This window comes from Micromys minutus (assembly GCF_963924665.1).
Source record: "Micromys minutus genome assembly, chromosome: 22".
Lineage (NCBI taxonomy): Eukaryota > Metazoa > Chordata > Mammalia > Rodentia > Muridae > Micromys > Micromys minutus.
In genome coordinates, this window is record NC_137957.1 from 25,808,289 (window position 1) to 25,834,526 (window position 26,238).

General features: G+C 38.8%; 1 protein-coding gene across 1 annotated transcript in view; it reads right to left on the reverse strand.

Moving 5' to 3' along the window:
• Nucleotides 1–26,238, reverse strand: part of LIN7A (lin-7 homolog A, crumbs cell polarity complex component) — a gene marked incomplete at its 5' end in the record, with an annotated part of 136,184 nt that overhangs the window by 80,378 nt on the left and 29,568 nt on the right. The window contains one exon of the mRNA XM_080935977.1: nucleotides 3,878–3,996. Coding sequence (XP_080792103.1) covers nucleotides 3,878–3,996 — 119 coding nt within the window. The remainder of the gene's footprint in view (nucleotides 1–3,877; nucleotides 3,997–26,238) is intronic.

The window sequence follows — 26,238 nt, forward strand, 5'->3', positions numbered from 1 at the left end:
TCAACGAGTGATAAGGTACATAGTTGCCATCGGGAGTTACACTGACTACTAATTTATACACACATTTATTCATTTATTTATTGACTTTACTTTTATGTTAGTTTAGTTCTTTGTGTTTGATACTGGGATCCAACTAAGGCCCTGTGGATGTTAGAAAAAATACAATTAATCAGGGGGCCCAGGCCCCCTTTTCAATTAAAAGGGAAGGCAGGGAGTATGATAATCATATCAATTAAAGGTACTGTTTTATTCAATGGAAAAAGGACTGCCTATTCAACAAATGGTGCTGGTCCAACGGGCACTCAGCATGTAAAAGAATGAAAATAGACCCTTCCTTATCTCCTTGTACAAAGATCAAGTGTAAGTGGATCAAAGATCTCCACATTAAACCAGGTACACTGAAACTATTAGATGAGAAAGTAGGGAAAACCTTAGAACACATAGGCACAGGAGAAAATTTCCTGAACAGAACACCAAAGGCTCGAGCTCTAAGGTCAAAGATTGACAAATGGGACTTAATGAGATTGCAAAGCTTCTTTAAGGCTAAAGACACTGTCAAGAAAATAAAACAGCAGCCAACAGAGTGGAAAAGATCTTTACCAACCCCACATCAGATAGAGGCCTAATATCCAAGGTATACAAAGAACTCAAAAAGCTAGACACCAGAGAATCAAACAACCCTTTTAAAAATGGGGTACAGACTTAAACAAGACGTTCTCAATTGAGGAATATGGAATGGCTGAGAAACATCTAAGGAAGTGCTCGACATCCTTAGCCATCAGAGAAATGCAAATCAAAACAACCCTGAGATTCTACCTCACAGGAGTCAGATTGGCCAAGATCCAAAACTCAGATGACAACAGATGCTGGCGAGGATGTGGAGAAAGAGGAACACTTCTCCACTGCTGGTGGGGTTGTAAAAACTGATACAACCACTCTGGAAATCAGTCTGGTGGTTCCTCAGAAAAATGGACATAGTACTACCTGAAGACCCAGTTATTCCACTTCTGGGCATTTACCCCAGAGACGCTCCAACATACAACAAAGATACATGTACCACATTGTTCATTGCAACTCTATTTATAATATCCAGAAGCTGGAAAGAATCCAGATGTCCTTCAGTAGATGAATGGATACAAAAATTGTGGTACATTTACACAATGGAGTACTACTCAGCTATCAGAAACAATGACTTAATGAAATTCTTAAGAAAATAGATGCATCTAGAGAATATCATCCTGAGTGAGATAATCCAGTCACAAAAGAACAGACACAATATGCAGTCACTGATAATGGGATACTAACTCTTGAAAGCTCTGAACACCCCAGAAACAACTCACAGACTGTGTGAAGTTCAACCAAAAAAAAGAGAAAAAAATATACTTTAATTAAAATAGAACTGTATCACATCCCCCTTTTCTCCCTACAGCCCCTCCTAGTCTCTCTCCTATCCCCTCAAATTAATAGCCTCTTTTCCTATATTATTGTTACATATATACATATGTTTATTTATATGTACCCACAAATACTTAATTACAACCTTAAAAATGTATTCAAAAAATAAATAAAAAAACAACAAAATTATGACTATCTCCATTAGTGTGAATGCAGAATTACCTGTAACACCTCAAGCTTGTGTAGTGTTAGGTAGTTATTTTATTTACACTCTCTTTTTTAAGTGAACATTTTTTAAAAATATTCTTAGTTGTTAGCATGTATTGATTATACCAAATAATGTGCTTCCTTGTAACATTTTTTGCACGTTTATCTATTTTTCAAACCACAGACAAAGAGCCAGCTGATACTTGTCTCTCTTAGATACTTGATACTCAATTCCCCCATCAACCCCTAGTTCATTTTCATCTCAGAGATACATGAAGCATTTGACTGCTTTCTGCTGTTGTTGGGGTGCCACCATCCCATCCCTTACTGATGCCCTCAGTCCTTTGCTCCTGGTCTCTTGTTTTTACTTTTGTACCCGTGTTTCTTCATTAACCAGAGAAACTTTCCCAGAACAAGTCAAATCAGGTCAAAGCTCTCCCAGAATGTCTTACATGGAGTAAAGTTCAATGTTTTTGTGTGGCCTATGAAGCGTTTTATAACCTGCTCTCAGACTGATACTGGGGAATGTACTTTGCTCATCTCATGAAGTGATGCAGCCTTTTGGGCTCCTCTATTCATTCATCGAGACCATTCTTGGCTTTGAGGTTTTGCATTTGTCATTTGCTGTGCTCCAGACACTCCTCTTTGGGATGTATGTAACTTGTTTCAATATTGCAGTTTTTTTTTTTTTTTTTCTGACCTTAAATTGGTAAAATCGAACTCCATCTCCTCTGATCCTGATTTTCTCCTGTCTGTAGTATCACTGGTTTCTCGGTTTCAGTTGTACGGTTCTTTGACACCCTTGTCTTTCAGAAGAGTGCAAGTTTTGTGAACATGGAGGTTTTGAATTGATCATGACCCATATAGTTAGTGAGCAGAGATATTTTACATGCCTTTCCCTTCAGTCAGAGAAACCAGAATCTTAGGACACAGAAAAGATGATAGAATCTCTGAACAAAGAAAAGGTTTTGGCTACAAAGCCTCAAGAGATTACAAATTCCAAGACAGGGAGAAAGAGTCTGGAGAGCTCAGCTGTTTCTTCTACAATGTGCACAGGAGGTTATCTGAAAGGAACCCACCAGTTTCTGGGCACCTTGTACATCTGGTCCTAAAGTGAAGACTTTCCATAGAACAAGTACATCTTGAGAAATTTCCTTTCAGCCTTTGATTAAGTGACAGGTTGAAAGGCTAGTAATATAACTATAGTTATTTATCTAGACTGTGCTCGGCACCAACAAAGAGCCAACAGTGATCAATTTCATGGGAGAAAAAAACCCCCACCAAATTGAAACTCTAAATGCATTGCACAGGGTAGAGTTTACATCTGCAGAGTATGTGCATCTATTTTGTACCTATTCGTGTTCAAAAAGTAACAGCATCCGTTTGCAGTTACAAAGGACACTAGAAGCCTGGTGCATCTGTGCTTCAGAGGCATGCGCTCTGGGCTGGAACAAACTCTGGTATTGAGTGGGTTCATTTGGCCTTTAGGAGGAGACCAGCACAAGATCCCTCAGTTGTGACTCCTAAAACAACAGCTCTGCTACATGGACAGGGTACCATTTCCGATTAATGGATCCTTAGTGAGTGATGGATGAGGGATAACAGGTTCATAAAGAAACGAGAAAGCTTATGTATCTCAAGAAGACTTTCTCATGACCAATTAAATTAATTAGTTGAATAAGTTAATTCCACCAAGAGCCAATTCATGAAATTTAAATTGTCATATGAACACACATGTTTTACCTCACTTAACAGAAAAACAATGGTTAGCCAAGAAGCATTATACAGATTCCCTACAAAGGCATGGCAGTCTATTTGGAAATATTTTCATTAACACACTAGGCATTAATGTTTGAGTATGCATAACTTCAATTGGTAGGAAATTATTCCTTAAGACCTAGCTATGAAAATTTTACTCAAGTGTACCCCTAAGAAATCACCTCATTAATTATGATTATTTCTATTTGAATTTTCACATGGCTTCATGTGACTGCCCACTAGATTAGAACATGCACTACAGTCACTTGCTGAAGCAGGTCCTTCGCTGGTATCATAAAATCAATGTTCAGTTTTACATAAATGTATAATTTCTGCCTGCATCTAATTTAAGAGTTTAGCAGTCTAAATTATATTTTATCATCTGTCCAAGGAGCTAAAAACAGAAAGCAAAGATGTACTTCCAAGCTTAACAATCTTAACTGTTTATATGGCAAAACGTGTTTTTTACTCAGAAGACATATGGCCGAAGGCAGTTGTTAAATTCTCAGCTTCCTACCTCTCGGATTGCTGTACAAAACTCACTCTGAAGCACCTTTTTGAGAGACTGGAGCTTGTGCACTGGTACTTCTCCAGATTCTTGTAGCTTCTCCAGGAGTTCGATTGCTCTTGCAACATCTGAGTGGGGAAAAAAAACATTAACATGAAGACAGAGAATAAACACTCTCACCAGCAAAACGCCATAATTTCAAGTGAGTGATGACAAAAATCCCACTTGATCCTCATGTGCGAATCCTTGAAAAGAAAATCAGAATTTATAACTTGGAGCTTATGGATTTCATCTTCTGGTCAAAGGCCATTTAACTCATCAAAAGTAAGCTTTTCTTTCTCTTTGATGGCATTTCTTAGCCTTAAGTGCACTAAGTATTCCAGACTCCAGGTGTTTCTACTTCAGCTGCTGAAAACATAAAATATGCCTACCACAACTGCCAGGACTAGTTTCTTTCTTTCTTTTTTTTTTTTTTTTTTTTTAGTTTGCCTTTTGTTTGTTATGTGTTATTTATCTATCATGGATAATGTTACAATGATTAGCGCTATGGTTTTATTGTTGTGCAGCTCCTTTCTTTATTATAAACTCTCTGAGGAAAAAACTTCACTAGTTTGTTTGCCTGTGCTCCCATAGTGTGATATGATATTGAGTAAGTATTTTAGGGAGAAAATGATTTGACTAACTCATCTTACCACCATTGCCTTGTTCCAGGTCCTCCTCCTCCTCCTCCTCCTCTTCTTCCTAACTGAAATAACTTATCCTCCAACTTCTTTGTATACAATGTTACATTTTCAAAACCAAGACCTGGTCATATCCCCATCTACCAGCCTTTAGAATAATGTTGAGAGGGTTTTTAAGTATGAAAGTCAAAGGTTAATGTTGCAGGGATTATGCTATCTTTTGTGGCCAACAAAGAAAGCTGAAGTCCTTGGGTTATTTCACATTGCCAAAAGAAAAAGAAATGTAATAAAAGCCTATTTAAAAATATTTATAGTGATTCCTTCCCACACAGTTGCTGTAGTCAGCACCCCACCAAAAAGCCACTTAGACATTAAACAGTAGGATATTTAGCTTTCAATTCCTAGGCAACAAGCTATAGGAAATATTTCATATCACTGCAGTAAGATAAATCCATTCATCCAGCCATTTGTTAAGTCATCCATCTGTCCATCTATCCGTCTGTCCATCCCTGCACCTATACATCTAGCAGTTTAAGGTTCTGTTATATGTAATATAAGGCTTATCAATAATAATATATATTTTCCCTGAACTCATGGAATTCACAATCTCATGAAAAAAAAAAAAAAAAAAAAAAAAAAAAAAAAAAACAGGACAGTTGCCAATGTAGAAAAAAAAAATATTAGACTTCTGAATTTGGGCAAGCTTAACATGGCTTTGTGTATCTATCTGAAGCAAATTACCAGGAGGGGACTTTAGAATCTCCCCCCAGGGGTAGTTATTTTTACTGCCAATTGTAGCCCAAAGTAAAACAAATCATGAAATCAATGCTACCCTGTCAGTTTCTGAAGTCTGACTTCTGGTACATAAACTGGAAGACGGCACAGTCCTCTTGACAACACCAGGCCCATCTACAATTACTGATGTGCCTGCTGCCATGTTATGCCTTTCCAGTACACAAAATACTCTACCCAGATACCCCCTGGGCACAAACAACTTGGATGTTTAAGACGGAGCTCGTTATTTCCTTTTCCTTGAAAACTAGCTCTTCTCTTCCAGCATTAAGTATTTCCATTAATAGGACCCCAAGCAGCCTGACTCCCAAGCTTGGCTGTGGTATCATCTTTTCTCACCCACTCCCACATGCCATTAGTCAGTCAGCAAGCTCTACAGATTCCCACCAAACAGGGCCCTCTGGATGGAATTCTCTGCTTCCATTTCAGGGATGCCTTCATTGGCCTTTATCATCTCTCACCTGTGCTACTGGAATGCAACCTCCCTAATCTCCTTTTAAAATGTGTCTTTTCCTTTTTCAGACCACCCACTGCATGGCTTCTATAGGAACTATCCAGAAAGAGAACTCGAGTTCTGACACCCTTGTCCATAAAACGTCACTGACATCTCACTACCTAGTGGACAAAGTTCAGGTCATGTGGGGGTCTATTAAAGGCTTTAGCAATCGAATTCACTTCCTGCATTACTAAGCACCTCCTTCCCCTCCCCTCATGCTGAACTTTGGAAACCTGTTTTTGTTTTTGCTGTTTGGATGTTGTTCCTTAGTGTTTTCTCCTTTTCCCCTTTCTAAAGCAGCCACCGAGTGCCACATCATCATAGGACATTTCCTGCCCCTTGGCGTGCCGCCCATGCATTCTTTCAGTAATGCTTCTTGGGTTTGTGAATGAAGACATGGTGACAGAGGAGATAGTCCCTTCTCTTGCTTTTATGGGGTCTCATGGACTTCAGGGTCACAGATCTGCCACAAGATGCATATGCTTTAATCAGCATGCTGCAGGAGGTCTCGGCATGTAGAGCAAAGACATACTTCATCCCGTGGGAGCCCAGAGAGGATGGACACTAAGCAAGCTCCTAGGTAGGCTGTGAGAACAGAAAAGGGGTGGATGAAGAATGTTTCAGGAAGACACAGTCAGCAAAGATGAAAGGCTTGATTAAGGAAGTGTGGGTCATTTAAAGTCCCCTGAGAAGCTCTGCTAGAGACTGACCAATAGAGATGCAGATGCTCATATCCAACCAACAGACTGAGCACACAGGGACTCCAATGGATGAGTTAGGGGAAGGACTGAAGGACCTGAAGGTATTTGAAACCCCTCACAGGAAAAACAATGATATCAACTAACCAGAGCTGCCAGAGCTCCACCAACCAAAGAGTATGCACACGGTGGGACCCATGGTTCCAGCTGCATAGGTAGCAGATCAATGGGAGGGAGGCCCTTGGTTCTGTGGAGGCTTGATGTCCCAGCATAGGGGAATGCTAGGGTGGTAAGGCAGGAGTGGGTGGGCGGTGGTGGGGCACCCTAATAGAAGCAGGGCAAGGGGGATGGAATAGGCAGTTTGTGTGTGGGGGGAGGCTGGGAAGAGGGATGACATTTGAAATGTAAATAAGTAAAATAACCAATAATCAAAACAGCACTGTAAGGAGTTCAGTAGGGTTAAAGCTGCAACAAGAAAAAATATATAAGGGGATGAGGCAGAGAGAAGGCATATGATGCAGGATGCTTTAGTCCTTGTACCAAATAATCTCTCTCCAAGGATGTCTTCCTGACATTGGTGTTCCCATGGTTCTTTGTTCCCTCATTGGTTACACACACTATTACTCTCACTTTGTCTCAGTTTGCACACCTGTCTCCTTTCTTTATCCATGGGAGATTTTGCATTTTTTACATATGTGTTTCCATGTTTCTTGGTATGCATGTGTGTGTTCCTATGTGTGACTGTGTGTGTGCTGGCATGCGGAAGTATGAGATGGCTGGCGATCGGCAGTCATGAGACAGAGAGGTAACTGTGGGCATTTAGCTTGTTTTCTTTTTATTCAGTCCAGCACTCCATCACTGACGGTCCCAATCACAGGCAAAAGGCATTTTCTCTCTTCCTTTGCAGCCATCTAGAAATAGTACCCTCAAACACACTCAGGCATATTTCCATGATTCTAGATCTTGTCAGGTTGGTCGTAAAGATTAACCATCACAGCTGAACATTATAATCATCTGGGGAGCTTTAAAAACACAGATGCACAGTCAGGAACACACAAGGGATGCCAATGTGACTGGCATGGCACTGTTTCTGGACATGAGGCTTCAGGACATCTAGGGTTGATACCAGTGCTCTAGAGGGCATGAGTGTTATAGAGGTCCTGTGGGGTGCTATTGTGCATCTAGAGCCTTTGAAAATCTGTTGCAGATTAATGGCTCCAAATAGAATTGTTTTCAAGCTCACTAAAGAGGGCTTACTGATATACAGGCTCCTAGCTCTCATTATAATTTGAGAGATGTTGAGTGAGAAGGCATGGAAATAAGGCCTGAATATCTCATTGAAAAGAACTGCTCAAAGTGATTGTGTAAGTACTGGTACTGACATATAAGTAATAAATGTGAAAACCTTGCATTTCTGTTATGTTTTGAGATAGCATATAAAAAGGATACTAAATTGGATTCTTCAAGGCATCTAAGGACTACTGCCAGAAGAGATGAAGGCTAAGTACCACTTCATTTAATTTTTTTTTTTGTAAATGACATTTGAACCCTGACTGATAAACCCCAAATCTCTGATCAGTACCCACTCTTCTGGTTTTTTGTTTTTGTTTTAATCTTTCCAGGCAATTTCTATGGCCATGCAGGGATGAGAAAAACACTGTCCAAGACCAACAAAACAAAACACAAAACCAGTTCTGTAAGTATGACTTCCTGAAAGTTAAAGCGATCCAATTACATTGCACCATTACATCATTGACACTCCTTATATGAGGTACCTGGGTAAAGATAGAATATTCCCAAGGACATTTTTTTTTTTTAATTTTATTTTTAGTCATTTTTGACAGAAGCACAGAACATTTGCTTCTGCTCCATTAGCTAAGGGAGGAAGGTCTCAGAGGACCAGCTTTAGAGAGTGGAAGCCCTGGGAGGATGAGCATGCCTTCCTTGGCTGCTCAGGCAGTGGGGATTGTCAGCCTGCCTTCGATGGGTATCTGGGCAGGTCAAGAGGGTTTAGGCAGAAATGGCACTTGGGCCCTGAGCCTTCTTGTTGGTATTGGTTCGTTTGAGTCCAACAATGTGGAGCCAGGGAAACCCAGAAGGTGATGAAAGATAAAGGAATCCTGAAAGCCAACAAGAGGGAAACAATAAGCTCTGGAATACAAGCCTGGCCAGTACTGGAAACAAAGCAGAAGTGACTGAGAAATGGACATGAGACTTTGGTCCCGCACACAGAATTCTGATTCTGTACAAAACATAAACAACAACAACAAATAAAACCAACCAAACAAAACCCAATAAAAACAAAACTTCCAAGACAAGGATCCTGGAAGGTAGACAAACTTTTGAGTCAGCTCAGTAGTTAAAAACTACTGCAATGAATCTTGTGGCTTATTTAATGAGAATTATTTATTTATTGTGGTTCTTGTTCAGAGCTTCCCTGTAATAATTTTATGAAGGGTAAATTCGTTACTAACATAAAAGCTTGAATCTACATGTGCCTTAGATTAGCAGCCTCACTATAAGGAAGGAAGGCTACTAAGAGCCACGAAGATTGAAGATTGCCCAAATGGTTTATCTTTCTGAAAAGTTTTAGTTACTGATTATTTACACTGCCACCCTACCATGAAAAGAGGTCTATCCACCTTTATAACTTCTATTCATCCTCCTCTTAAAACCAGTGGCAACCTTTAATTGGTCATCTGAGATTTGAGAATCTTAGTTCGTTTTCAGATGCTCTATGAGAATGCTACAGAGTAGCTAATTTATAAAAAACATTTTATTTCTCACAGTGGGTCTAGAGGCTGAGACAGTCCAGACTGAAGAATTGTAACCTGGTGACAGATTTCTTACTGAATCACAATACAACAGAAGCTATCATGTGGGAAATACACTGATAATTAACCCATCCACAGAGGTAGAGCTCCGGTGACTCATCCCCCTCAAAATGTCCTGGTTGATATTGTTACTGTGGCAATTAAATTTCAACATTGATTTGACAGAGCTATTCAAACCATAGCATGTTTCTCTGCCTCCCACCCACTTAGATTCTTCTGAAATACACAATGCATTCCTTCTATCTCCAGGGTTTCAAAAGCCTAAATCTATTCCAGCAACAACCCTGACGTTTAAAGTTCAAACTTTCATCTAAATCAGATATAAGTGACATGTAATTCACAACTCAAGCTGAAACAATTTTCCTTATCCAGAGACTGTGAAATCAAAATGTTGTCTACTCTCAAAACCAAGATAAGTCTGATGCGGAGTAGATACTAACACTCCAAAAAATAAATAGAAATAGGTAAAAGACATGAATTGGAAACAAATTTTATAATTAGGACAAAGTATGAATTAGGCTAAAATGTGATAAGAAAAAGCACAGTAAGTCTTAAAAAGCTGGAGAATTAATTTAATTTTGTATCTTGGAAGATACAAAATGACATAGACACATGCATATAGAAATAATAATCTGATGTCTGCAGGTTTACGCTATCCTTGACCCCCATGTCTTGGCCCTTTTCTTTGCATATTAATCATTTTGTCAAATAGTTGCATCGTCATATTATTTTATTCTTTTGCAAATGAAGTTCTTTTTTTTACCCACATAAATTTCAAATTGCTCAAATCTTTATCTTCCAATTTTCTATTAATTTTATCTTCCATCTTGAAGTAACTTATCTGCTATCTCACCACGTAGTTAAACCTAGCCATGAAGCTGCCCGCACGCTTGCTGCTTAGATATTTTTTTTTGGGGGGGGGGGGCTTGATATTTTAGTCCATCACACTGATGTTTTATATCCTGTAAAGCATTAAGACATGGGCATAAGTCCACCAACTTCTTCATGACTATAGAACAAGAGGGCCCTTTCTTTGAGTCTCCTATCCTATTTGTTGCTTATTTTGTTCTTTACTGACTATATATCTGTCAACATTCTTAGCATTGCTACAGGGAGTAACTCAGACATTATAAACTTTCCCTATTCTTTTCTACTTCTCATCTCTCATTAGAATCATCCTTAGCACTCTGTTCATAGGGACACAGCCTGTTGCTAACCTCTTCCAGACACTCTGAACCTCTCTGGTTCTTGCTATAGTCATCTGTATACCAGTCTGTACTCTGTGTCTACAACACAAACTCATAGATGGGGTCACTTTTAAAGAACATACATCCATTTCTCTCAAAGCAAAAGGATGGTGAGTCCATGGGAATGGTACAGACAACAAGGAACATTTTTGTGTATAATTCCATGGGAGAAGGGCAAGCAAGCACATGCCAGTCAGACCTCATGTTTAAAGAATACCTAGCTTACTCTCATTAACGGATGGCATGAATCCATACAGAGCATAGGTCACTGCTTACCTAATCACATGTCAAGGATTTTACTGATTAACATTTAACTGGTTACAACTCGATCAGCATGAATCAAAAACTGCAATTTAAGGCCATTGTATGTTAATGTCTTCATAACTTCTAACTCACTTCGACATTGCACATGCTTGTACATGGGGTAAATATCTGTGTGTTGCAAACGTACTCACAAATGCGGGATTTATTAGACTCTGGGTCTGAGCGATGTTGAACCCCGTGCCTTTTATTCCCATTTTCACCACGACTTTACTTTTAGCAACTTTTCTTGGTTGACACTCAGTACTTTCACAAAAGCTCTGTGCTCTGTAGACTTTCTTGGTCAGACCCTGGGCTCTTAATTTTTCCTCTGTCAATAAAGATTAACCCTTATGCGTTTGCCAGTGTGCCTCTTTCAGGTGGGAGTGACTGATCAAGAGGATCACCTGGGGAGCTTACAATTAACACAATAGAATGGTTATTAGTCTAGGCAGCCCACTGGAATTGCCTAGGAATACTCAAGAAAAAAAATCAAAGATGCCTGGATCTTAGTCACATATATTTCTGAGTTCATTGTGCTTGTGTTTGACCTGGACATCCTAGGAACCAGTGTTTTTCAGCAAGCATAAAATAACTTCATATTGAGACTCAGTGATATGGAATCTCGGTGTGCCCTTGCCATTTTAATTACCGTTATATTTATTATATAAAAAAGATCAAATTCATACAAATTATCATTTAAACATGACTATACACAGCATCATGAGCTGGAGCAAACATCTATAGGATTGTCTCAAGAAACATTTGTTCACAATGAAAACACTGGCCTATAAGAAAGTTCTATCTAGAACTCAATGGAAAATAGTAATAGGAAAAAACTTGATCACTCTTCATTAAAAAGTTTGATCACACTTCATTAAAAATGCTGTAAACAAGATAGCAGTATTATAAAAATAGTGAGTTTAAGAAATGTTGGAACTCAAGTGAGACAAGTTTCCAGTGATTGGGAGTAATAATGACGTCATCTTTTTAGTGCTTAATGATGACTTTTGACTAACGTGATTGGCACATAGAATTTGGTCCATAATTTATCTGAAGTTTGAATTTGGTCATTTAAATACATTTAGAGCAGCAAAAGTGTATTAAGTACTATGACAAATAAAATGATCCAAATAGGTAATATCTACTCCAAAGTCTCTTATCCTTGCTACCATTCCCTGAAAAAGGCAGAGAATGAACAGATTTTTCGCTCCAGAATCTATCTTAATTTTGAGCAAGTTATTTTAAGTACAGGGTCCAAAAAGGCCTTCACAATAAACAAACTGCTTATGTATTCTTTTAGAAGCTTGAGCTGTGCTCCTTTGTTCTTTCCCATTTCCCTTGACAGCTAAATGTGTTAATGTGTCAAAAGTTGAAACAACCATTTGGTCCTTCTAAAGATGGCTTCTAAGGTCCTAAGAATTCAGAAGCAGAAATGGTAAGGGCTCTAGCCCTCGATGTCATTACCCAGCTCTTGTGCCCCTGACTGTCCAACCTCATGATTCTTGATAATTAGATGAGTGTATACTTTACTATTTGTTTCCCTGTGGTTTAACCTCAAATGCAAGCTGCATAGTGAAGAGGAACATGAGCCTAGTGGCAGGGTCCTGACTGGCAGGGTTGACATTATACAGAAAATAGTTTCATGTTACACAGTGGTTCCTTTGATTACAGTAGGCATGGAATGTTTCTTTAAAAAAATCTTGTTTAGGGTAAAAAGGAGTCAGTTTTGACAATCAAAGGAAGAGTATCCCACAAAGAACAACATAAGTCAAGGTCCTGTGGTGGCAGGAACAAAAAATACAGGCTAGACGGTCAGCATCGTTCTTGCTTTTGGTGGCTGTGATAGAATACTAGCCTAAGCTAACATAGAGGAGCAAAGGGCTCATTACAGTTTTAGGTTACACTTCATTATTGAGAGAAGATGTATTACTGGTTTTGTGGGTCAACTTGACACAAGCTGGAGTTATCACAGAGATTGAGCTTCCCTTGAGGAAATGCTTCCATGAGATCCAGCTGTAAGGCATTTTCTCAACTAGTGTGCAAGTGGGGGAGGGCCCAGTCCACTGTGCTGTGCATGGTGCCATCCCTGGGCTGGTAGTCCTGGGTTCTATAAGAAAGCAGGCTGAGAAAGCTGACAGAAGCAATCCAGTAAGCAGCACCCCTCTATGACCTCTGTATCAGCTCCTGCCTCTAAGTTCTTGCCCTGTGTGAGACTTGCCCAACTTGCTTTGGTAATGGACAGCAATGTGGAAGTATAAGTTGAGTAAACCCTTTCCTCCTCAACTTGTTTCTTGGTCATGAGGTGTGTGGTTTTGTGTTTGTGTGTGTGTGTGTGTGTGTGTGTGTGTGTGTGTGTGTGTGTGTGTGTGTCTGTGCAGGAAGAGAAACCCTGACTAAGACAGAAGCCAAGGCAGGAACCAAAGCAGAGATCATGGAGGAGTCCTACTTATTGGCTAGCTCCCAGTGGTTTGTTCAGCCTGCTTCTTATATGACCACCTGACCAGGGATGACAGTAACAACTGTTCTGTGATGGTTGGTGATTAACAAACAGCCTTGACTTCTAGTGCTCACTGATTTCTGTTGTGTGAATTCTATCACAGCCTATGTGACATTCCTGATATAGTATGGCTGTCTTGCAAACTTCATAAATATTTAATAAGGGTTTTTCACAAGCCAGGGAGCAATAGATCTGGCACCCTACTGGATGAGGGTTAGTGTCTGAGAAATTAGCAGTCAGAATTTTGTTCAAAGATTTCATAAATGGGTTTTGGGTTTTGTTGTTATTGTTGTATAATTACTAGATAAAGTTATGAGATCATTTGGCTGAACACTAAGGCAATCTGGTTCACACTCCATCAACATTCCCAAGGATGCTACTGCAGGATTAGTTTTATTATTATTAGTTTATACAACAAAGGTGTATACAGGATGCTAGCTGGGAAGACTGGTATTCCAGCAGCCCTGTCAGAGTCCAAAGAAACTTAGCTGAGCAGGTGGTAATGAGGACAGCAAGACATGGAAGTAAAACACAGATAGGTATAAAAAGAATCAATGACCTGCTGTTTGTCACTGCTGTCTGACAAAGTCACCACAGAAGGACAATCAGGCAGAAATGGGTGATTAATGCCAGTGAAATATATTTTCAATGCTACCTTAGTTATTCTGGATTTTTTAAATATCTGGATATATCTTAATTATTCTGGGGAGGCAAATGGCATCAGCAAATTTTGAAGGATCAAGAAGGGAAAGACAGAAGAAGCATGCAAACTAAATTGTTTTTAAAGTAAATGATACCAAGATCACAAGTTCTTGTCATCCTCATTGTAGTCATAGAAGATACTTCAAGTCAAGTAAGGGATTACCTCACACATTTCACCACTTCATCAATCAGCTAATGGATACTACTCAAAATGTAACATTAAAGTAGGCTAAAGTTATAACTTAGTGGTAACCACTTTATATGGTTGTTCTGGCTGGTTTTGTGTCAAGTTGACATATGCTGGAGTGATCACAAAGGAGCCTCAGTTGAGAAAATGCCTCCCTGAGATCCAGCTGTAAGGTATTTTCTCAACAATCAAGGGGGGAGGGCCCAGCCCATTGTGGGTGGTGTCATCCATGGGCTGGTAGATCTGGGTTCTATAATAAAGCAAGCCAGTAAGCAACATCCCTCCATGGGCTCTGCATCAGCTCCAGCTTCCTGACCTGCTTGAGTTCCAGTCTTGACTTTTTTTTAGTGATGAACAGCGATATGGAAGTGTAAGCTGAATAAACCCTTTCATTCCCAACATGCTTCTTGGTCATGATGTTTTGTGCAGGAATAGAAACCCTGACTAAGACAATGGTTATTGTGAGCTCAAAATGAGAATTAAGTACATTTGAGTTTTAATGTTAGTGTGTGAAATATCACCTACATTTGAAAAATAATTCTTATTTTCTCATTATCCTTGATTACTGTGAGTCTTCACTTTCTGCTTTGTTACTGGCAACAAATGAAGGGATGTAAAATTAGAGAATGATGTTCTTGGAATTGGAAGTCCTTCCAATGAAGTGACTAAGATGACTTGTGTTAAAGACATAGTCCTACGCTTGACCAACCCAAGTTTGAGGGCAACCATATCTCGCCCTAAGCTAGCAATTCCTACCAGGTTTTGATCAGCATATTTACTGTTAAGAATATGTCCCAACAAATGCATATGTGAAACCCCAGCTTTTTAATATGCAAAAGAGGCTGTGTCTAAAGTGATGTGGCAGAGCATGTGTACCAACATGATAAAATCAGTGGTCCACAGTGCTTGGTGTCTCCACTGTGATATAAAAGGAAACCCTGCCAACTTGCAAGCTACTAATGAGAAATGACAATTAGTGTGTCTTCCTCATTTGACACTGTTGCTGCTTTGACTTGCCAAACATTGGTATGTTTCTTAACTGCAGACTAATTGGTTCACCTCTGGAAGGACTGGCTCAAATTAAACAAAAACATTTCCTCATTGCAATGTTGAAACTCTTCCTCTTCCTGGTTACTGTCTAACATGGGGTGATCTCTTTCTTCTCCATGGGATTTGAATCAACACTGAGCTGCATCACACACAGAGAAGTTTGACAACAATGAGCATTTAAATCATGAATTTATATAATGATAATCTTGGCTGGAGCTGCTCAAAACTGTTTGCCAAGCCCACTGCATCCAAGGGAACAACTGATGCTACAAAATGAAAAGCTGTAGTTGCTAAGAGATTCTCTGCAACGGAAAGTATCTATTTCATTTGATAGTGATTACTTTCCCAATAAACAAATCTTTAGGTACACAGAGCTTAAGATAAAGCGCTCTTTGTTAAACAATTGCTGTTATGCAGTCGGAATGAGTAATGTGTTCCCATTTTCTCTGGGTTGCTATATTCAGCATTTTGTCCTTTTTTTCCCTTTACTTACAAAAATCACTCAGTTTTCTTTTTTCAGTAAGATAAAGTTGTAGCTTGGTTTGCTTACCATCCCTTGGGGAGTCAGGATGCTGAAAGCCTCCCGCTTTCCTCTGCATACAGTTTCCTTTCTCGTTTTATTCCATAGCTTTCCCCTTCTCCATGTCTCCCCCACTTATCTAGTTATCTTGCACTGGTGGCTTCATGTGATTATGGCCCTTCCCCGTGCAGTCTTATTTGTAATCAGAGTGTAATCAATTCATCCGAGTCTCCTGCCTCCTGACCTTGATAGCATCCACAGGAACACATACCTATCTTGATTGTACCTTTTGAGCTCAGAGGACTGATTTGACCAAAAGGTAATTTGTCTTAATATGTCAAAAAGAAGCTGTACAAATCACTGTTCGCTTTTAATGCTAAGCATTAGAATTCCTGGTTCTTTCGTTTTTTCATTTTCTATATTCAGGTGTGTGGGGCATGGTATTGATGCATATTTGTATGTGTGTATATGGGGGTTTACATGCATATAAGCCCACATGCATGTAGACTCCCAGGGCTGGTGTTGGCTATCATCCTTCATAGCTTTTGCATTTTATGGAAAGATTGCTAATCAAACTTACAGCTACCAAATTTGGTTAGATTCTAGTCAGGCTGGGGAATCAATCTTCTGTCTTTACCTTCAAAGCTGAAATCATAGGTACCTGACCATTTATTGGATTCTGAGAATTCAAATTTGAGTCTCCATGTTTTCACAGAAACCATTGTGTCATTTCCCTATCCCTGAAAACACTACAACATCTACTTGTTAACTTAACATTTGTATATACATTTGAATATAATATTGTATCATGGCAGTTGAAGACCTTTAGCATTGTTTGATAAATAGAAATTATTATATTCAATATCATTTCTTTATATCATGTAAAATTTTTTACTCACTTACTATAAGCAATGACATCATGTCACATTATATTTGCCAAGATTTAGGTTACAGAGTATAAATTCTAAATAAAGTAAAATGGAAGGGACTGGAATCCACCTACCATTAATGAATGATTCATTTGAATCTATATATTAGAGTATCAATGAGTTTGACTATCAGTTATACCACAATTCATTTTAGCTCTCATGAAAGTGTTTAAGAAGTTGAGTTTTCTACGAACTGTTGAATAGGGAATGAGAGCTGCACAATCTAAAGTAAAACATTTTGTAAGTAGATACTTTGTTTGGAAATTTTAATTATAATCTCAAAAACTTAAAAACAAATTCTACATCTGACAGAGGGCTAATTTCCAAAATTTACACACTCAAGAAGTTAGATACCAACAACCCAAATAACCCAATTAAGAATAGGGTACAGAAGTAAACAAAATTCTGAACAGAGGAAATTCAAATGACCAAGAAGCACTTAAAGAAATGTTCAAATCCTTAGTCATCAGGGAAATGCAAATCAAAACAACTGAGATTCCATCTTAGACCCATAAGAATGGCTAAAATCAGCAACTCAAGAGATGGCATATGCTTGTGAGAATGTGCAGCAAGGGGAACACTTCTTCATTACTGGTAGGCATATCACCTCATACAAACTCTTTGGTAATCAATTTGTCATTTTCTCAGAAAACAGGGAATAGTTCTACCTCGAGATCCAGCTACCCCACTCCTGGGCATATAATCAAAAGATGCTCCACTATCCCACAAAAAAACTTGCCCGACTATGCTCATAGCAAACTTTATTTGTAATAGCCAGAAACTGGAAACAAACCAGATGTCCCTCAACTGAAGAATGGATAAAGAAAATATGGTACATCTACACAATAGGTTACTATTCAGCTATGAAAAACCAAAACATCATGAATTGTACAAGCAAATTGATGGAACTAGAAAATATCATTCTGAGTGAGGTAACTCAGTCCCAAACAGGAATGTACTGTATGTACTCACTGATAAGTGTATATTAGTCATAAAATATATGATATCCATGTTCCAATCCATAGACCCAAAGAAGCCAAACAAGAAGAAAGGTTGAAGTGAGGAAGCTTGAATCTCACTTAGAAGGAGGAATAAAATAGGTATAAGAGGCAGATGAAGGTAGGGATGGAAATAAGAGGAAGGGGAGAATGAATAGGGCAGTGGAGGGTTTCAGGATGAAGCGATGGGAAGGAGAGGAGAAATGGATAGATGGCCATCAAAATTAATGAAAATTTGCAACTGAAGGGGGTGAGGAGGTGGGGGACATCTCTAGGACAAGACAGAGACCTGGGATAGGGGAGGTACCCAAGAATTAGTGTGGGTAGCCTTAAATGTGACTCACTGCATTGTAGACAAGACCCTGAGGAGGCCATGTCCTGTAGCCAGACAGGAAACTCAGTGGAGCAATAGAGACATCAACCCACCCACTAAACTTTCAAACACAAAATTTATCCTGTCTACATAAAAGGCACAGGGATGGAGTAGAGGCTGGGGGAATGACCAACCAATAACTAGCACAACTTGAGACACATCCCATGGGCAAGCACAGATCCCTAGCACTATTAATGTTACTCTTATGCTTACAGACAGAAACATGTCCTCTGAGAGGCTCCTCCCAGTAGCTTACTTAGACAGATGCAGACATCCACATCCAAACAGTCAATGGAGCCTGGGAACTCTATCTTGGGAATTCTATTATGGAAGAATAGGAGGAAGGATTGTGCACCCTGAACACACAGAAGACTAACAGAGTCAACTAACCTGGACCCTTGGGGCTCTCTAAATCTGACCTACCAATCAAAGAACATATACAGGCTCGAGCTAGGCCTCACCTCACCCATTGGTCATATGTAGCAGATGTGAAGTTTTACCTTCATGTACATTTTGAAGAACTGGAATGGGGGCTATCCCAAAAGCTGTTGCCTGAACCTGGGATATGTTCTAGCTGGGCCACCTTTCTGGCCTCAGTGGGACAGGAAGCATCTAGCCTCCCAGAGAGTGCCAGGGTAGAAGGGATGAGGAGGAGGGGTACTCACTAAGAAGAGAAGGGGAGAAGGCTTGGGGGAAGGATTGTGGGAGGGAGTGACTGAGGAGGGCAGTGAGTGGGATGTTAATTGAATAAGTAAAATAAAATAAATTAAAGCAATAAATAAATAGATATGGTGTGAATTTATCTACTAATTAATTGAACTGTGTTGTGCATGGTCAGTGAGTGAGATGTAAAAAGTGAATAAAATAAATGAAATAAAATTTAAAATGTATAAATGAACACAGTGTGAATCTATCCACTAATTAAGTAACCTGTTTTGTCAAACCAACATGAATAAACTGATAATATGAGGTCTCAGCAATGCATGACCTTCCTTAGTTGGCTGTCCAGTCTTTTATTGTCAGTTCCTACATCATGACATCAGTTGATTTTATGCAGCTCTGTGAAATAACAGAACAATTTCAACAGGGCTTAAGTAAAATCTCTGCATCTTACCTTTAACCTTAGGCATAAGTGATATCTGAATCTGTTACCTTTTCTTCTATGATTCATGTATCCAAGGATCTCTTGGTAACAATTAGCTCATTAGCTGGCATCTTAAGATCTAGGCACTAAAATGAATCAGTTGTGCTATTTCCAGAGTTTAGTAAATACTCAACAAGATGCTTTCTATGGTCCAGTGATCCCACCTGAGCATGTACATGGAATGTGTGTGTGTGTGTGTGTGTGTGTATTATGTGTAATTATCCATAAATTCCAATTCTCTTTTTGTCAACTTGCAGAAATTGAAAGAGAAATACAATCATGAAGTTGCTGGAAAGACGAACAATCAAACTGGCTGTTTTCTGAAAGGTTATTAAAAAAAAAACCAAAAACCAAAAAAACAACAAAAAGAAACCAAATAAAAATCAACTTTCCTTGTCCTCAAGTACATCCGATACTAGAAAATGGATGAATATTTTTATCCAGACTGACAGTTTGATATATTATTCTGCTATCAAGGTACTTAATAATATTCTTCCTCTTATACCTTATCACAGCTCCATCATAATGTCTTCCAGCCTCTTAGCTGCTTTGGGAACTGTGTAGTAAGGTTAGTGTGGCGCAATCTACATCTTTAAATGGTGATCCCAGGGCAAAGCAGAGCTGGGTGGTTGCCTCTGTCATCGCGAAGGATAAGGGTGTAGGCATTTTGTTGAGTACTTGGGTATCAGGCAGCATAAGAAAGATTTTTAAAATATCACAAAATAATGAGATATTTTTCATTATTGTAGATTCCCTGGAGCCTCTTCTTCAGACTTTTGTGTTAGTGTATCTCTTGTAAATCAAACATTAGGAATAGAGAAGAAAGAAAAGCAATTGCTTTGGAATCTTCCACATTTGCATAACAAATAGCTGATGAAATGGTATTTAATCGTAAGCTCAGTTATATGAAATATTAGATAAATTGTAAACAGTATAAAAATTCACTGGAGTATTTTAAATACTTTATTTTCTAATTATAGTAGAGATTAACATCCAGGAGCTTTATAAAGTAAACAGAAAGAATATTTCTCTAGACTTAAAAACATCTTTCAGGTTTTTTAGTCTATATTGCCGTCACTGTCAACAATCACCCCTCCCCTTTTTAACAAAGCAAAGCTTCTGGCATAGTTAAAAATAACTGAATAATTTTAGCTTTGTTTTAAAGAACCTTTCATAGGCTAGGCAAGTATTATATCTCTGAGTTATATTCTTAGTCCAATTATTCTTAGTAACATTTTAAAGATGTTTTCATTGTATATGTATGTGTTTTGACTACACTCACACACACACACACTCTCTCTCTACACACACACACACACACACACACACACACACATACACACACACACAAACAATACATATATTGTGAGGCATTGACAGGCTTTGTGAACAGGCCCATAGTGTGTGTGTGTGTGTGTGTGTGTGTGTGTGTGTGTGTGTGTGTGTGTGTGTGTGTGTATAGATGCCATAGTACATAGCTCCTGTGGAGGCCAGAGGGGTCATAAGGTCTCCTGAAATTGGAGTTACAGAGGTTTATAAGCTATGTGGACACTTGGCACTCAACCCAGGTTCTCTATAAAACAGTAACAACTGTTTTACTTTACAAAACTCTATAAAAGCAGCAACTGGCCTCAGTCACTGAACCACCTCTGCAGCCCCTTTATTCTTATTTCTCATGTATGTGTGTGTATTACATGTGTAGGGTATATGTATGAGTGCTCCCATACACCCATGTGTATGCATGGAGAAGGAAGAAGAAATTGGGTATCTTTCTCTGTTGCTTTGAGCCTTGCTACTTTGGGATAATGTTCACTGAACTGAAAGCTCATCACTTTCAGTAGGATAGATGCCAGAGAACTTCTAAACTCTGCTTGTCTTCCACCCCATGATGCTCAGTTATAGACGAATGTGGCCATGTCCAGGATTGTGTGTGTGTGTGTGTGTGTGTGTGTGTGTGTGTGTGTGTACGTGTGTGTGTGTGTAGATGCTAGAGACTCAAACAGAAGCCATTTCCCCAGCCCCTATTCACCTTTTATGTACAAAAATATTTGCTCACATATTTCATAAGCAACAGAAGGTTTAATGTCTCTGTTGATTATGTGCCTGTTCACAAAGCCTGTCAATGCCTCACAATGTCACAATGCCTCACATCACACTCTAATTTTGTGGTGAGAACATCTAAATGGAATCTCAATAATTTTGTACAACCGAGCTCTTGAGTTTATAACACTTCTCTTCATAGATTGCGCATCCTCTGACCACTGTGTGTGAAATACAAACCTATCCTCACCCTCCTCTGAAACCAATCATTCTATTCTCTGTTTCTCTACACTCAGTTCCTTCCAGTTTTAACAGATCAGTGAGATAATATGGTACTTTCAGTGCCTATTCCATTTTGTATAATGCAATGCTTATCCATGTTAGAGAGACGAAGGGAGTTCTTCCTTAAAGGCTAAGCAGCGCTACACTATAAAGAGAGACTCCTTCCTTTATTCGTTTATCTTATGTGCAGTTAGGTAGAGCCCACAGTTTAGTAATGGTGAGTAGTGCTAACGTGAGCACAAGAGTGTAGGTCTGTCTTCAATACACCAAAGTCATTTCCAGTGGACATACGCACAGTGTGGGATTGCTGGCTTATAGTCTAGCTCGTTTTTTACCTTCTTGGAACTTTGCATATTCTTTTCTGCAACTGATATATTAATTGTCCTGTTCCCTTTACAGCCTACCAATGTTTCCTTAACCTCCACATCCTCTCAATACCCACTATCATTCATATTTCTCACAACAGCCACTCTAGTTGGTACATCACCTGGTTCAGGTTGTAGTAGTTGATTCCTCATCTAGATTCCTCACTCACTGTCCTGTAAGTGTCCTTACCCACCACTGAAACACCAAGCTGTGGATTTATGTTAAGTCAATATATGATTGGACAGGGAGAGGATGTGGGAAAAGAGAGAAGAAACAGAAGAGGAGAAGTCAGGGAGTAAAATGGAAGAGGAGGAGTCAGAGGAGAAGGAGAGGAAGGAACGGGAACAGGAGGCCTATTATAACGGCAAGTTATAAGGGATCTCCTAGGAGGAGAATAGAGTGTAGTGGTAAATATGCCCAATATAGACGCACAGCTTGTGTTTCCAATTACTGACTTGTGTTTTCATTGAATGGGTTTATTTGGGTTGAAGAGGATATCGCCACAAATTGGCAATTTAGGTTGAAGAGGATATCGCAACACTGAGCCATGTTTCTACTCCCACAAAATCCTACTTTTAAAGTACAAAATTTAATAAAGAATGCATCCCATGAGATATATACACATCTATATGGTCATATTCATTCATAGATCAAATGTAAATGAAAGATGTTACTTTTATTAAAGAAAACATCAATTTTTCAAGGAATGCACTAGTATCAGAAAGTTGTAATTCTTCTTACCTTCCCAGCCTTACATTTTACATTAAAAAAAATCTAATGTCATGGGATAGAATGTAATTTATCTGAGGTTCTGAATACAGAGATATATAGGGCAACATCAACATTGATTATGAATGAAAAACAATTACTCAAGAGACAAGACTTCAGGCATTGAGACTAGAAATACTGCTCCATCGTGAGAGATGAGCCATTTTTATTCTACTCGAGAGAGTAATAATGTAAAGTTTACCTCCTTCACGCTCATACATATAAATGAGGCCTTTACATTTTGAATAGGAATATCTAGGTGCCATTTTAATTTGCTTTCTCTCTGAACACTATTGGTTGAACATCTCATATGCTTAGTTCACGTGCACTTTTTTTTTTTTTTTCAGTAGAGTGCCTACTTAAATCTTGGTTCAGCTTCAAGACTGGATTCCTTTTTTTTTTTTATTCTTAAACTTTAAGAGTTATTTATATTTTGTAAAAGAAATCTCTTATCAGATGTGTAAATATTTTTCCTAGTCTTTTCTTTCCACTTTCCCGTGTGTGTGTGTGTGTGTGTGTGTGTGTGTGCATGTGTGTGTGTGTATGTGTGTGTGTGTGTTTGTGTGTGCTTATGCATATGTATGTGCTTGACTTTGGACGTGTGTATGCCACTGTATGAGCACAGGAGACAGAAAATCTGAGAATCTTGGTGTTCTCTTGGTTTGCAATAACATGACATAGGCTTAGCTGTTCTATAAACATCCAGGGCTCTGTCTCTGCCTCCCTACTTGTCAAAGGACTATGGAAACAACAGACTGCACTAACATGCTCACCCTTACATAGGTTCTGGGACATGGAAACTCAGGTTGTAATACATGCATGCCTCTTGCTGTGAAAAACCCCAATGACCAAAAGCAAACTGGGATGGAAAGGGTTTATTTTCCTTTTACTTCCATGTTACTGTTCATCTGTAGATAAAGTCAAGACTGGGACTCAAGTAGGGGAAATGTGTTGGCCATAGAGAAGTGCTACTTACTGCTTCTTTCTCATGGCTTGCTCTACCTGCTTTCTTGTAGAATCCTGGACCATCAGCCCACCCACAATGGGCTGGGCCCTCTTCCATCAATCATTAATTAAGAAAATAATCTACAGGTTTGCCTTCTGCCTAAGCTTATGGGAACAGTTTTCTCAATTGAGGCTACCTCTTCTTTGGTGACTATAGTTTGTGTCAAGTTGACATAAAACTAGCCAGGATTCATGGCAAATACTTTACCCGCTGATTCATCTCCCGGCTCTAGGTTTTTGTTTGTTTGTTTGTTTTTGGTAGATTTAGTTTTTTTCAAATTATTTCTTTTAGTTTTTGAGATTGTAGCTCTCAAATTCATGGGCTCCATTTTCATTAATTGTGTGTGTGTATGTGTGTTTAGAAAGATATTTCTAAATGCATAAATTGGCCTACTTTAAGAGATGGTAGTTGTATGTGTATTTTTTTTTTTTTTTCATGCAGGACTGACCATTTGTTAATGCAGAGACCCTAGATTTGACCCAAGCCATCTCTGGTTGTCAGTTCAGTTTCTTTGAGCCTCTATGAGCCCAGGTTAGTTGATTCTGTGGTTTGTCTTGTGTTATACTTGATTCCTCTGGTTCCTTTAATCCTTCCTGTCTTCTATGGGATTCCCTGGACTTTGTCTAATGTTTGGCTGTGGGTCTATTATCTGTTTCTACAGTTGCTAGATGAAGCTTCTCAGATGATAATTGGGCTGGACACTAATATATGACTCTAGCAGTATTTCATTGTGTGTATCTTGCATCATTCATGAGGACTTTTTGGGAAATGCTGAATCAATGTAATGAGAGCACATATGGCTTACTTATGCACATGAGGGAGGAATTCAGTTCTTTCCTATTAAGAACAACATCTGGAATAGTTTTATCTAAAAGTCTCCTATTGATTTGAAGGAGATTTATTCTTAATTTGCTAAGTGTTTATAGCATGAATAGTTGAGGAATTTAGCCAAATACATTCTATTAACTTTTTAATAATATTTTATTCATTTATGTGTATGCATGTTTTGCCTACATGGGTGTCTGTGTATCACACACATGCATGACATTAATAGAGGCCAGTGGATGGTGTTATATCCCCTGAAACTTGAATTACAGATAGCTATACATTGCCATGTGGGTGCTGGAACTTGAACCCCAGTCTTTTAGATTAGTATCCATGGGTCCTATCCTCTATTCTCACCCACACTGGCAAATCTCTTTTTTTGTTATATTTTTGTGTTAGTGAATTATTTGAATTGACTGACAAATTATTAAGCATGTCTGATTTGCTAGAATTGGGTCTCATGGTATACATTACCTTCTATCCATGGATGTGTCTAGGTTTATGTTTTTTTTTTTCTGGATTCTTTATTATAACATTTTGTTAAGCATTTGTACATTTATATCCATGGGGAATACTTAGTTTGATTTCTTTTTATATTATTTTTGTCTGGTTTCAGACTCAGGGTAACTCTACTATTAACGTATTGGAAGAATCTTATAGTATTTTAGGTACAAGTTTTTGTTGATAATATGTGTTACTTAGATATTTAATAGAATTTACTAATTTACCATCAAGCAGTGTCTTAGAGTTTTACTGCTGTGAAAAGACACAACAACAAAGGCAACTCTTATAAGAACAACATTTAATTAGGGATGGCTTAGAGATTCAGACTATTATCAAGGCAGAAACATGGCAGCATCCAGGTAGGCATGGTATAGGAGAAGTTGTAAGTTCTACATCTTCATCTGAAGGCTGCCAGCAAAATACTGACTTCCGTGCATGGAGGACTAAAGTATTAAAGCCCACTCCCACTATGACACACCTATTCCAACAAGACCAGACCTCCAAATAGTACCACTCTTTGGGCCAAGCATATACAAAACATCACATTCCACTCGCTGACTTCCATAGGTTTGTTCAAACATATGAGTCTATGGGGGCCATACCTAGGCATAGCATAATTTTAAAAAGGACATTTAGTCCAGTTTCCAAAGTCCTCAGAGTCTATTGCAGTCTCAACAATGTTAAAAGTCCAAAATTCAAAATGTCTTCTGAGATTAGCGAAATCACTTAACTGTAATCCTCAAAGCAAGGCAGGAAACCAGATGGTCACATTCCAATCTTTACATCTCTGTGTCTGATGTCAAAGTCGTCTTCAAATTTCTAATTCCTTTTTCATCTTTGTTGACTGCAACAAACTTCTTTCTCCTAGGCTGGTCTACTCCCTGTTAACAGCTTTCCTCGGCAGATAACCCATGGCTTTAGCATCTCAAACATCTTGGGGTCTCCAAAGCAACTTCAGTGTTACAGCTTCTTGTTTCAATATCTGGAATCACACATGATCTTCTGGGGTCTTCCTAAGGGCTGGCGTCACTACACTAGTTCTGCCCTCTATAGCTCTCTAAGTTCCGGTTGATCCACTCCATTGCTACTGCTTTACTTGGTGATAATCCAATGGTACTGGCATCTCTAA